Source organism: Oncorhynchus gorbuscha, unplaced genomic scaffold (genome assembly GCF_021184085.1).
Source record: "Oncorhynchus gorbuscha isolate QuinsamMale2020 ecotype Even-year unplaced genomic scaffold, OgorEven_v1.0 Un_scaffold_1476, whole genome shotgun sequence".
Lineage (NCBI taxonomy): Eukaryota > Metazoa > Chordata > Actinopteri > Salmoniformes > Salmonidae > Oncorhynchus > Oncorhynchus gorbuscha.
In genome coordinates this window covers 128,810-142,654 of record NW_025746245.1, presented here as the reverse complement: position 1 = coordinate 142,654, position 13,845 = coordinate 128,810, and the positions used below count along the sequence as shown (strand labels likewise).

Below are 13,845 nucleotides of genomic sequence, written 5' to 3'. Positions count from 1 at the left end.
CGATGCACCGGCAGGATAGAACAGAGGCTGGTTATACGATGCACCGGCAGGACAGAACAGAGGCTGGTTATACGCTGCACCGGCAGGACAGAACAGAGCCTGGTTATACGCTGCACCGGCAGGACAGAACAGAGGCTGGTTATACGCTGCACCGGCAGGACAGAACAGAGGCTGGTTATACGAAGCACCGGCAGGACAGAACAGAGGCTGGTTATACGAAGCACCGGCAGGACAGAACAGAGGCTGGTTATAACGGGCACCGGCAGGACAGAACAGAGGCTGGTTATACGAAGCACCGGCAGGACAGAACAGAGGCTGGTTATACGAAGCACCGGCAGGACAGAACAGAGGCTGGTTATGCGAAGCACCGGCAGGACAGAACAGAGGCTGGTTATGCGAAGCACCGGCAGGACAGAACAGAGGCTGGTTATACGAAGCACCGGCAGGACAGAACAGAGGCTGGTTATACGCTGCACCGGCAGGACAGAACAGAGGCTGGTTATACGCTGCACCGGCAGGACAGAACAGAGGCTGGTTATACGAAGCACCGGCAGGACAGAACAGAGGCTGGTTATACGCTGCACCGGCAGGACAGAACAGAGGCTGGTTATACGAAGCACCGGCAGGCCAGAACAGAGGCTGGTTATACGAAGCACCGGCAGGCCAGAACAGAGGCTGGTTATACGAAGCACCGGCAGGACAGAACAGAGGCTGGTTATACGATGCACCGGCAGGACAGAACAGAGGCTGGTTATACGAAGCACCGGCAGGACAGAACAGAGGCTGGTTATACGAAGCACCGGCAGGACAGAACAGAGGCTGGTTATACGAAGCACCGGCAGGACAGAACAGAGGCTGGTTATACGAAGCACCGGCAGGACAGAACAGAGGCTGGTTATACGATGCACCGGCAGGATAGAACAGAGGCTGGTTATACGATGCACCGGCAGGACAGAACAGAGGCTGGTTATACGATGCACCGGCAGGATAGAACAGAGGCTGGTTATACGATGCACCGGCAGGACAGAACAGAGGCTGGTTATACGATGCACCGGCAGGACAGAACAGAGGCTGGTTATACGATGCACCGGCAGGGAACGGGGCGTCTGGAATAAATAAATACACATTAAACTCCGGACCGGACCGCCTGTACTCCACACACAGAAACACATACAGCTCTCCCTAGCCCTCCATTTGGCAAATCTGACCATAATTATATTCTCCTGATTCTTGCTAAAATTAAAACAGTAAGCACCAGTAACTAGATCAATAAAATAAAAAGTGGTCAGATGACGCAGAGGCTGCAGGACTGTTTTGCTACCAGACTGGAATATGTTCTGGGATTCCTCCGATGGCATTGAGGAGTACACCACATCAGTCATTGGCTTCATCAACAAGTGCATTGATGTCGATGTCCCCACAGTGACCGTATGTACATACCCCAACCAGAAGCCATGGATTACAGGTAACATCCGCACTGAGCTAAAGAGCTAACACTTTCAAGGAGCAGGACTCTAACCCGGAAGCTTATAAGAAATTCCGCTATGCCCTCCGACGAACCATCAAAATAGGCAAATCTTCAATACAGGACTAAGATCAAATCATACTACACTGGCTCTGACACTCGTCAGATGTGGCCATTACAGACTACAAAAGGGAGCACAGCCCGAGACCTGCCCAGTGACATGAGCTGAACTAGTTCTATGCTCGCTTCGAGGCAAATAAGACCGAAACATGCATGAGAACACCAGCTGTTCTGGAAGACTGATCACGCTCTCCGCAGCCGATGTGAGTCAGACCTTAAAACAGGTCAACATTCATTCACAAGGCCGCAGGGCCAGACGGATTACCAGGATGTGTGCTGCGAGCATGCGCTGGCCAACTGAAAAGTAACTTCCTCACCATTCTAGATAAGCATGCTCCGTTCAAAAAATGCAGAACTATGAACAGATACAGCCCTTGGTTCACTCCAGACCTGACTGCCCTCGACCAGCACAAAAACATCCTGTGGCGGACTGCAATAGCATCGAATAGCCCCGTGATATGCAACTGTTCAGGGAAGTCAGGAACCAATACACGCAGTCAGTCAGGAAAGCTAAGGCCAGCTTCTTCAGGCAGAAGTTTGCATCCTGTAGCTCCAACTCCAAAAGTTCTGGGACACTGTGAAGTCCATGGAGAACAAGAGCACCTCCTCCCAGCTGCCCACTGCACTGAGGCTAGGAAACACGGTCTCCACCGATAAATCCATGATTATCGAAAACTTCAATAAGCACTTCTCAACGGCTGGCCATGCCTTCCGCCTGGCTACTCCAACCTCGGCCAACAGCTCCGCCCCCGTAGCTCCTCACCCAAGCCTCTCCAGGTTCTCCTTTACCCAAATCCAGATAGCAGATGTTCTGAAAGAGCTGCAAAACCTGGACCCGTACAAATCAGCTGGGCTTGACAATCTGGACCCGCTATTTCTGAAACTATCTGCCGCCATTGTCGCAACCCCTATTTACCAGCCTGTTCAACCTCTCTTTCATATCGTCTGAGATCCCCAAGGATTGGAAAGCTGCCGCAGTCATCCCCCTCTTCAAAGGGGAGACACCCTGGACCCAAACTGTTACAGACCTATATCCATCCTGCCCTGCCTATCTAAGGTCTTCGAAAGCCAAGTCAACAAACAGGTCACTGACCATCTCGAATCCCACAGTACCTTCTCCGCTGTGCAATCTGGTTTCCGAGCCGGTCACGGGTGCACCTCAGCCACACTCAAGGTACTAAACGATATCATAACCGCCATCGATAAAAGACAGTACTGTGCAGCCGTCTTCATCGACCTCGCCAAGGCTTTCGACTGTCAATCACCATATTCTTATCGGCAGACTCAACAGCCTCGGTTTTCGGATGACTGCCTTGCCTGGTTCACCAATTACTTTGCAGACAGAGTTCAGTGTGTCAAATCGGAGGGCATGCTGTCCGGTCCTCTGGCAGTCTCTATGGGGGTGCCACAGGGTTCAATTCTCGGGCCGACTCTTTTCTCTGTGTATATCAATGATGTTGCTCTTGCTGCGGGCGATTCCCTGATCCACCTCTACGCAGACGACACCATTCTATATACTTTCGGCCCGTCATTGGACACTGTGCTATCTAACCTCCAAACGAGCTTCATTGCCATACAGCACTCCTTCCGTGGCCTCCAACTGCTCTTGAACGCGAGTAAAACCAAATGCATGCTTTTCAACCGATCGCTGCCTGCACCCGCATGCCCGACTAGCATCACCACCCTGGATGGTTCCGACCTTGAATATGTGGACATCTATAAGTACCTAGGTGTCTGGCTAGACTGCAAACTCTCCTTCCAGACCCACATCAAACATCTCCAATCGAAAATCAAATCAAGAGTCGGCTTTCTATTCCGCAACAAAGCCTCCTTCACTCACGCTGCCAAGCTTACCCTAGTAAAACTGACTATCCTACCGATCCTCGACTTCGGCGATGTCATCTACAAAATGGCTTCCAACACTCTACTCAGCAAACTGGATGCAGTCTATCACAGTGCCATCCATTTTGTCACTAAAGCACCTTATACCACCCACCACTGCGACTTGTATGCTCTAGTCGGCTGGCCCTCGCTACATATTCGTCGCCAGACCCACTGGCTCCAGGTCATCTACAAGTCCATGCTAGGTAAAGCTCCGCCTTATCTCAGTTCACTGGTCACGATGGCAACACCCATCCGTAGCACGCGCTCCAGCAGGTGTATCTCACTGATCATCCCTAAAGCCAACACCTCATTTGGCCGCCTTTCGTTCCAGTTCTCTGCTGCCTGTGACTGGAACGAATTGCAAAAATCGCTGAAGTTGGAGACTTATCTCCCTCACCAACTTCAAACATCTGCTATCTGAGCAGCTAACCGATCGCTGCAGCTGTACATAGTCTATCGGTAAATAGCCCACCCATTTTTACCTACCTCATCCCCATACTGTTTTTATTTATTTACTTTTCTGCTCTTTTGCACACCAATATCTCTACCTGTACATGACCATCTGATCATTTATCACTCCAGTGTTAATCTGCAAAACTGTATTATTCGCCTACCTCCTCATGCCTTTTGCACACATTGTATATAGACTGCCCATTTTTTTCTACTGTGTTATTGATTTGTTAATTGTTTATTCCATGTGTAACTCTGTGTTGTCTGTTCACACTGCTATGCTTTATCTTGGCCAGGTCGCAGTTGCAAATGAGAACTTGTTCTCAACTAGCCTACCTGGTTAAATAAAGGTGAAATAAAAATAAAAACTGGCAAGTGTCTTCACAGACATTTTCAAGCTCTCCTGTCCGAGTCTGTAATACCAACATGTTTCAAGCAGACCACCATAGAACCTGTGCCCAAGAACACTAAGGTAACCTCCTAAATGACTACCGACCCGTAGCAGTCACGTCTGTAGCCATGAAATGCTTTGAAAGGCTGGTCATGAATCACATCAACACCATTATCCTAGAAACCCTAGACCCACTCCAATTTGCAGACCACCCCAACAGATCCACAGATGATGCAATCTCTTTTGCACTCCACATTGCCCTTGTGAGAATGCTATTCATTGACTACAGCTCAGCGTTCAACACCATAGTGCCCTCAAAACTCATCACTAAGCTAAGGACCCTGGGACTAAACACCTCCCTCTGCAACTGGATCCTGGACTTCCTGACGGGCCACCCCAGGTGGTAAGAGTAGGTAACAACACATCTGCCACGCTGACCCTCAACACAGGGGACCCTAAGGGGTGCGTGCTCGGTCCCCTCCTGTACTCTCTGTTCACTCATGACTGCACAGCCAGGCACGACTCAAACACCATCATTACATTTGCAGATGACACAACAGTGGGAGGCCGGATCACCGACAATGACGAGACAGCCTATAGGAGGTCAGAGACCTGGCCGTGTGGTGCCAGGACAACAACGTCTCTCTCAACATGATCAAGACAACAGAGATTATTGTGGACTACAGGAAAAAGAGGACCGAGCACACCCCCATTCTCATCGATGGGGCTGCAGTGGAACAGGTTGAGAACTTCAAGTTCCTTGGTGTCCACATCACCAAAAAAATAACATGGTCCAAGCACACCAAGACAGTCATGAAGAGGGCACGACAAAACCTATTCCCCATCAGGAGACAAAGGATTTGGCATGGGTCCTCAGATCCTCAAGAGGTTATTCAGCTGCAACATCGAGAGCATCCTGACTGGCTGAATCACTGCCTGGTATGGCCTCCGACCGCAACGCACTACAGAGGGTTGTGAGTACGGCTCAGTACATCACCGAGGCCAAGCTCCCTGCCATCCAGGACCTCTATACCAGACGGTGTCAGAGGAAGGCCCTACAAATTGTCAAAGACTCCAGCCACCCTAGTCATAGCCTGTTCTCACTGATACCGCACGGCCAGCGGTACCAGAGCACCAAGTCTAGGTCCAAGAAGTTTCTAAACTGCTTCTACCCCCAAGCCATAAGACTCCTGAACACCTAATCAAATGGCTACCCAGACATTTGCATTGCCCCCCCCCTCTCTCCTTTATACAACTGCTACTCTGTTATCATCTATGCATAGTCACTTTAATAACTTTACCTACACGTACATATTACCTCAACTAACCAGTGCCCCCGCACATTGACTGTCCCGGTACCCCCCTGTATATAGTCTCTATTGTTATTTTACTCCTCTGCTCTTTAATTACTTGTTACTTATATTTCTTATTTGTATTTTTTTTAACTGCATCGTTGGTTAGGGGCTCTTAAGTAAGCATTTCACTGTAAGGTATTGTAAAGTACTGTTGTATTAGGCTCATGTGACTAATACAATTTGATTTGAAGCTTGGAACCCTGATGACCTAGTATGATGTCATTACATTCGGTTCATCACCTCAGGTCAAATCAGAATCATTTGATCATGAGAATCAGTTACCTTGACATGTTCAGAGACATGTTGGTCATACTTGTCTTGGTTTTTGAAGCCTCGGTCACACGGGTCACAGAAATGTGAAAACTCGGGTTCTTTTTTATTTTTCTGCTGGAAAAGAAAAGAAAACATTTGAACCCATTACAGTCAAACCAGTCAGTCACCCTATTGGAGTGTTACACTGTCTAAGACGGGGATGGCCAACTGATGGGGGACACAACAAATCACCATGAGGGGCCACAGTGTGTCTGTGTACCACCATCCATGAGGGGCCACAGTGTGTCTGTGTACCACCATCCATGAGGGGCCACAGTGTGTCTGTGTACCACCATCCATGAGGGGCCACAGTGTGTCTGTGTACCACCATCCATAAATGGCATATATTATGAGGGGCCACAGTGTGTCTGTGTACCACCATCCATGAGGGTACCACCATCCATGAGGGGCCACAGTGTGTCTGTGTACCACCATCCATGAAGGGGCCACAGTGTGTCTGTGTACCACCATCCATGAAGGGGCCACAGTGTGTCTGTGTACCACCACCATCCAGTGTCTGTGTACCACCAAGGGGCCACAGTGTGTCTGTGTACCACCATCCATGAAGGGTACCACCATCCATGAGGGGAAGGTACCACCATCCATGTGCCACAGTGTGTGTACCACCATCCATGAAGGGGCCACAGTGTGTCTGTGTACCACCATCCATGAGGGCCACAGTGTGTGTACCACCATCCATGAAGGGGAGGTTGATGAGTTAAAGGGGAGGATTTTAAGCCTTGAGACATGGATTGTGTCTGTGTGCTTTTCAGAGGGTGAACGGGCAAGACAAAATAGTCAGTGCCAGGCGCACAGGTTGGTGTCAAGAACTGCAACGCTGCCGGGTTTTCACACTCAACCGTTTCCTGTGTATTTAAAGAACTGTCCACCACCCAACTTGACATCTATGGGTAGCATTGGAGTCAACATGGGTCAGCATCCCTGTGGAATGCTTTTGACCAACTGAGGCTGTTCTGAGGGGGGGGGGGTTGCAACTCAATATTAGAGAAGGGTTCTTCATGTTTTATACACTCTAGTGTTAGCATTATTTTTGCAGTTACCTGTGTTAATGGTTTGTTTATTGTTTACTCCATGTGTAACTCTCTGTTGTTGTTTGTGTCACACTGCTATGCTTTATCTTGGCCAGGTCTTAGTTGCAAATGAGAACTTGTTCTCAACTGGCCTAGCTGGTTAAATAAAGGTGCAATAAAATAAAGAATATATATCAGAGACCTGGCTTTTGGTTTGATGGTGGATTTACTACCTTTTTCCCAAGGTTGTTGGGACGACCATAGTCCTGCCTTCCGCGTCCACGATGGAAGTTCTGGCCTGTGGGTCAAAGGTCAAAACAACAATATTATGACTTGCCGACCTACTGCTGGGTGCAGTTCAGTCATCACCAATCTGACACTTCTGTTCTGTTAATAATGATGCAGGATCTCCTCTGCCCAGATACTGGTTCAACCCAGACGTGAACCAGCATCTCCTCTGCCCAAATGATATGTACATTACTAGGTAAAGCTCCGCCTTATCTCAGTTCACTGGTCACGATGGCAACACCCATCCGTAGCACGCGCTCCAGCAGGTGTATCTCACTGATCATCCCTAAAGCCAACACCTCATTTGGCCGCCTTTCGTTCCAGTTCTCTGCTGCCTGTGACTGGAACGAATTGCAAAAATCGCTGAAGTTGGAGACTTTTATCTCCCTCACCAACTTCAAACATCAGCTAGCTGAGCAGCTAACCAATCGCTGCAGCTGTACATAGTCTATCGGTAAATAGCCCACCCATTTTTACCTACCTCATCCCCATACTGTTTTTATTTATTTACTTTTCTGCTCTTTTGCACACCAATATCTCTACCTGTACATGACCATCTGATCATTTATCACTCCAGTGTTAATCTGCAAAATTGTAATTATTCGCCTACCTCCTCATGCCTTTTGCACACAATGTATATAGACTCCACTTTTTCTCTACTGTGTTATTGACTTGTTAATCGTTTACTCCATGTGTAACTCTGTGTTGTCTGTTCACACTGCTATGCTTTATCTTGGCCAGGTCGCAGTTGCAAATGAGAACCTGTTCTCAACTAGCCTACCTGGTTAAATGAAGGTGAAATAAAAATGAATAAATAAATTACACGGGGCCAAGCTTGGTCAGCCCTACTGACCTACCCCACTAACTGGCGTCATGAGGGTTTACTTCAACAGACCTGATTGGTATAGGTCATAGTAGACCACCAGGGGCTCTCAGCCAGGCACGTGTCAACCTAGGGACCGTGCAAAGAAGCCTCTTTACCAGGCCGCTGCTAGAACCATAACTCTCCTAGTTAGTATAATACCCACCATATGAGCCTCTGGGTCGACCTGGTCCGGGGCCGCAGTTCCAGTGTTCTCCCTGGCCGTTGTATCTCCACGGCTCGGACGGTGGCTCGTACCAGTTCCACATACCGGGCTGGAAGTTGCTCGGAGGTGGAAGGAACGTTGGCGGACTCACCATCGAACCCGGAGGAGAGACAAAGTTCGGCGGAGGGTAGCTTCCAAAATCATTCATGATGTAGCTGGCGCCTCTTCTTCAATGTTATGTGGATTCAGTTCGTTTGTATAAATGTTTGTCCAGCTACGACCTCGGAGGTATAATAAGAACCGCTACAACACATGTGTGTTTCTGCTTCCGTTGCCGCGTTCACGTGATAGTCGTACTTATGTACACGTGCCGCTTTCAACCAGTCAGCAAGTCGGACATTTCTGAGTTTCCTAGTTCCGACTGGCACATGAACGCCACAAATTTACATCCGCAAAGGGTGTTCACCAGACTGAACGTCATATCCGCTCGTTTACAAAAACCAAAAACAATTCAATAATATCATTATTTGAAGTAACAACGATTTAGGCATAATGAAAATATACCATAACTCGTGTAGTTTATGAAAACTAACTCATGTAGAATTATATCTGCCCTATGTACATAGTGATTGTACACTGGTCTAATAAGATTTACATACCGTTTTACCCACTTTTTATTTTATTTCGTCTTTATTTAACCAGGTAGGCTAGTTGAGAACAAGTTCTCATTTGCAACTGCGACCTGGCCAAGATAAAGCAAAGCAGTGTGAACAGACAACACAGAGTTACACATGGAGTAAACAATTAACAAGTTAATAACACAGTAGAAAAAAAATAATCTTTATACATTGTGTGCAAAAGGCATGAGGAGGTAGGCAATAAATAGGCCATAGGAGTGAATAATTACAATTTATCAGATTAACACTGGAGTGATAAATGATCAGATGGTCATATACAGGTAGAGATATTGGTGTTTAAAAGAGCAGAAAAGTAAATAAATAAAAACAGTACGGGGATGAGGTAGGTAAATTGGGTGGGCTATATACCGATGGACTATGTACAGCGGCAGCGATCGGTTAGCTGCTCAGATAGCAGATGTTTAAAGTTGGTGAGGGAGATAAAAGTCTCCAACTTCAGAGATTTTTGCAATTCGTTCCAGTCGCAGGCAGCAGAGAACTGAAAGGAAAGGTGGCCAAATTAGGTTTTGGCTTTAGGGATGATCAGTGAGATACACCTGCTGGAGCGCGTGCTACGGGTGGGTGTTGCCATCGTGACCAGTGAACTGAGAAGGCAGAGCTTTACCTAGCATGGACTTGTAGATGACCTGGAGCCAGTGGGTCTGGCGACCAACATGTAGCGAGGGCCAGCCGACTAGAGCATACAAGTCGCAGTGGTGGGTGGTATAAGGTGCTTTAGCACCAACAATATGGATGGCACTGTGATAAACTGCATCCAGTTTGCTGAGTAGAGTATTGGAAGCTATTTTGTAGATGACATCGCCGAAGTCGAGGATCGGTAAGATAGTCAGTTTTACAAGGGTAAGTTTGGCGGCGTGAGTGAAGGAGGCTTTGTTACGGAATAGAAAGCCGACTCTAGATTTGATTTTGGATTGGAGATGTTTGATATGAGTCTGGAAGGAGAGTTTACAGTCTAGCCAAACACTGTTAGGGTTGCGTAAATTCAAATCTGGTATCAGGATAAATATAAAAATGAGTCACCGATTTTATACTATGTATTTTAATAATAAATGGCAAATGCAACTTTCGTATATACGGGCTCACTGTAATACCACGCAGGGCAGAACAGAGAACTGACAGGATGTATGTAAACAGTATTCTTTATACTGTGATAGACAGTTCCAACCCGTCTGTTGGCCTATCACAGTAGAGACTGGGCGTGCTTTAAACTTGCTCAGCCTATTGCAGGCGCTCAGGCGGGTCCCCGCCTCTTGGCGCTTCTGTTGATAGATGTAACTTGCTTGTGAAGAACATCCAGGCTCTCATGCTCCATACCGTTATCTCGCACCTGGCTCCTGTTATTTTACAAAAGACCGCTTGTTCTCGCAACACCCCGCTCTGAATGTGCCCCCCTCCCAACTCATTGAACAGTTCCTGTCTTCATGCTACTTTTCCATCAGGAGAAAGGCCCATGGCCTTGAAACTGTTAACAATGTTTCATGTCAGCTATGTTGCATAACACATACATATATCCACACAAGCCAACAGCAGATAATATTCAATCATATATATGGTAATGGCTATAATGTAAAATACAGGATCCAACAACACCTAGGTACTTAGAGATGTCCACATATTCTAGGTCGGAACCATCCAGGGTGGTGATGCTAGTCGGGCTTGCGGGTGCAGGCAGCGAACGGTTGAAAAGCATGCATTTGGTCTTACTAGCGTTTAAGAGCAGTTGGAGTCCAAGGAAGGGCCGGAAGTATACAGAATGGTGTCGTCTGCGTAGAGGTGGATCAGGGAATCGCCCGCAGCAAGAGCAACATCATTGATATATACAGAGAAAAGAGTCGGCCCGAGAATTGAACCCTGTGGTACCCCCATAGAGACTGCCAGAGGACCGGACAAAATGCCCTCCGATTTGACACATTGAATTCTGTCTGCAAAGTAGTTGGTGAACCAGGCAGGGCAGTCATTAGAAAAACCGAGGCTACTGAGTCTAACGATAAGAATATGGTGATTGACAGAGTCGAAAGCCTTGGCCAGGTCGATGAAGACGGCTACACAGTACTGTCTTTTATCGATGGCGGTTATGATGTCGTTTAGGACCTTGAGCGTGGCTGAGGTGCACCCGTGACCGGCTCGGAAACCGGATTGCACAGCGGAGAGGTACGGTGGGATTCGAGATGGTCAGTGACCTGTTTGTTGACTTGGCTTTCGAAGACCTTAGATAGGCAGGGCAGGATGGATATAGGTCTGTAACAGTTTGGGTCTAGTGGCAGGGCAGGATGGATATAGGTCTGTAGCAGTTTGGGTCTAGAGGCAGGGCAGGATGGATATAGGTCTGTAGCAGTTTGGGTCCAGGGTGTCTCCCCCTTTGAAGAGGGGAATGACCGCGGCAGCTTTCCAATCATTGGGGATCTCAGATGATACAAAAGAGAGGTTGAACAGGCTGGTAATAGGGGTTGAACAGGCTGGTAATGGGGGTTGAACAGGCAGGTAATGGGGGTCGAAAAGGCTGGTAATAGGGGTTGAACAGGCTGGTAATAGGGGTTGAACAGGCTGGTAATAGGGGTTGAACAGCCTGATAATAGGGGTTGAACAGGCTGATAATAGGGGTTGAACAGGCTGGTAATAGGGTTGAACAGGCTGGTAATAGGGGTTGAACAGGCTGGTAATAGGGGTTGAACAGGCTGGTAATAGGGGTTGAACAGGCTGGTAATGGGGGTTGAACAGGCTGGTAATAGGGGTTGAACAGGCTGGTAATAGGGGTTGAACAGGCTGGTAATAGGGGTTGAACAGGCTGGTAATAGGGGTTGAACAGGCTGGTAATAGAGGTTGAAACAAAGGTGGCGGACAGTTTCAGAAATAGAGGGTCCAGATTGTCAAGCCCAGCTGATTTGTATGGGTCCAGGTTTTGCAGCTCTTTCAGAACATCTGCTATCTGGATTTGTGTAAAGGAGTAGCTGGGGAGGCGTGGGCGAGTAGCTGTGGCGGGGCGAGGGGGGCGGAGCTGTTTGCCGAGGTTGGAGTAGCCAGGAGGAAGGCATGGCCAGCCGTTGAGAAGTTTCATATGTAAATACTGTAATCTAGTCCTGGTTCATCCCATAGAGCCCCACTGTAGAGGTGTCATTATACCCATAAAACCTAACGGTCAAAGAGGGAAATGGTTCCAATGGAACGCTTACCCTGGCATTACGTTTTCATAACCATCTAAGTCTCTCTCAGACAAGGTGATTTTTATCAATATATTAGTCTCAATTTACTCTCAGATTCGAAAATACTAATTATCATCAAAACAGACATCATGCAACACTGCAAATGCCTGGAAGCTCCTGCATGTCATCTCTCGCTGAAAACTTTGCTAACAGGTATTGTGTCAATTTAAAATTGTACAAGACAGTTCACAGAATGGTCCATTTAAAAAATGTGGCCAAATTATTATATACTACATTTAGCTAACATTATATAGTTAATCCAGAGATTCTTACCTTTGCCTTGATTCTGCAGTCTGGTCCAGATCATCATGATATTTGGGGGGACGACGACTACAGGCGAATATATTGATAAAATTAATATTTTCCGAGAGAGATTTAGATGGTAATCAAAACGTCACACTAGGGTAAGCGTACAGGAAACACAGCCCTGATTTGAAGTGTTTCGAAAATCCCTATGGGAAAAATGAATGGTGGAAAAAACTATTGGAACCATTTCCATGTTTGACCACTAGGTTTCATGGGTATTATGACTCAGACTGTGGTACTTTATACAACTACTGCTGTACACACCTTTTCTATTTATATACTGTCCATAATGTATATATATATTTCGGTCTAGGTAGCCTAGTGGTTAATGTTGGGCCAGTAACAGAAATTTCCCTGTTTTGAATACCCAAGCCTCCAAGGTAAAAAAAAGTATGTGCCCTTGAGCAAGGCATTTAAACCTTAATTTGCTCAAGGGGCTCCGTACTACCATAGCTGACCCTGTAGAACAACTAACTGGTGTGTGACAGTAAACTTTTATATATACGTTTTTTATTTTGGATTCATTCCTGGTTTATTTTGGGGGGATTTGCGTGTATCGTTTTGTACTGCAAGGTTTTACTGTATGGAAGGAACATGCACTGTTGGCGCTAGGAACATAAGCGCGATAACAACTGCAAAATACGTGTACGCGGTTCGCGACCAAAATGTTCTCGTCGGATTTGTTTGTCTCCAAATAGTTCTCTCTGCCACTTCTCGCGATGTTAGAGAGAGGACGTACTTCCGGGTGAGGCACACAGATCACCTCGTGGAACACCTCGTGGAACAGATCACCTCGGTTGGAACTGCGTCTAGCGAAGCCTTTCTAGGAGATACGTTTGTTTCGGGTTTAAACGTGGTGAAAAAGCGTCAGAGATGCTTGTTTTATTTGAAACCGCTGCTGGTTATGCAATATTTAAAGTGAGTATTTGCTAAAGTTATATTCTACATTCTAATGATGTTAGATGGGTGCATGACAATTTTCAATCATTGAACCGGGTTCGCGGTGTAGCTAGCTAAATACGTTGTTTTATATTGTATTAAAATACAAAGTAGTTCCATGTCAAGACCTGTTTAACATTGTTTATAGTACACATGGCTTCTCTATTTAGGTCGTCGTGGTAGTTCTCGCATGCAAACCTTTACCGCAACGAGGCCTTCTCATTCAACACGCTGCAGTTAAGCAACCACGTTGTATGTTGCCTAGATCTGCTGGATATACAGATACTCTGCTACCTTGGACTTGGCTTTAGTTACCTAGATCTGCTGGATATACAGATACTCTGCTACCTTGGACTTGGCTTTAGTTACCTAGATCTG

General features: G+C 47.0%; 2 protein-coding genes across 2 annotated transcripts in view; one reads left to right on the top strand and one right to left on the bottom strand.

The window, feature by feature from the left end:
* Positions 1-5,947: 5,947 nt before the first annotated feature.
* On the bottom strand, positions 5,948-8,679 carry LOC124022896 (nuclear fragile X mental retardation-interacting protein 1-like; the record flags this gene model as incomplete). Its single annotated transcript, XM_046337588.1, has 3 exons — positions 8,325-8,679; positions 7,242-7,306; positions 5,948-6,052 (listed from the first exon to the last, which is right to left on the bottom strand). Coding segments are annotated over exons 1-3 (378 nt in total), but the record flags the coding sequence as incomplete, so codon positions are not given.
* Positions 8,680-13,267: 4,588 nt separating this feature from the next.
* The window catches only part of LOC124022899 (nucleolar protein 58-like), a 28,284-nt gene continuing 27,706 nt past the window's right edge, over positions 13,268-13,845 (top strand). Inside the window, 1 exon segment of the mRNA XM_046337592.1 lies at positions 13,268-13,446. Within this exon segment, the coding sequence (XP_046193548.1) occupies positions 13,402-13,446 (45 nt within the window). The 5' untranslated portion in view covers positions 13,268-13,401.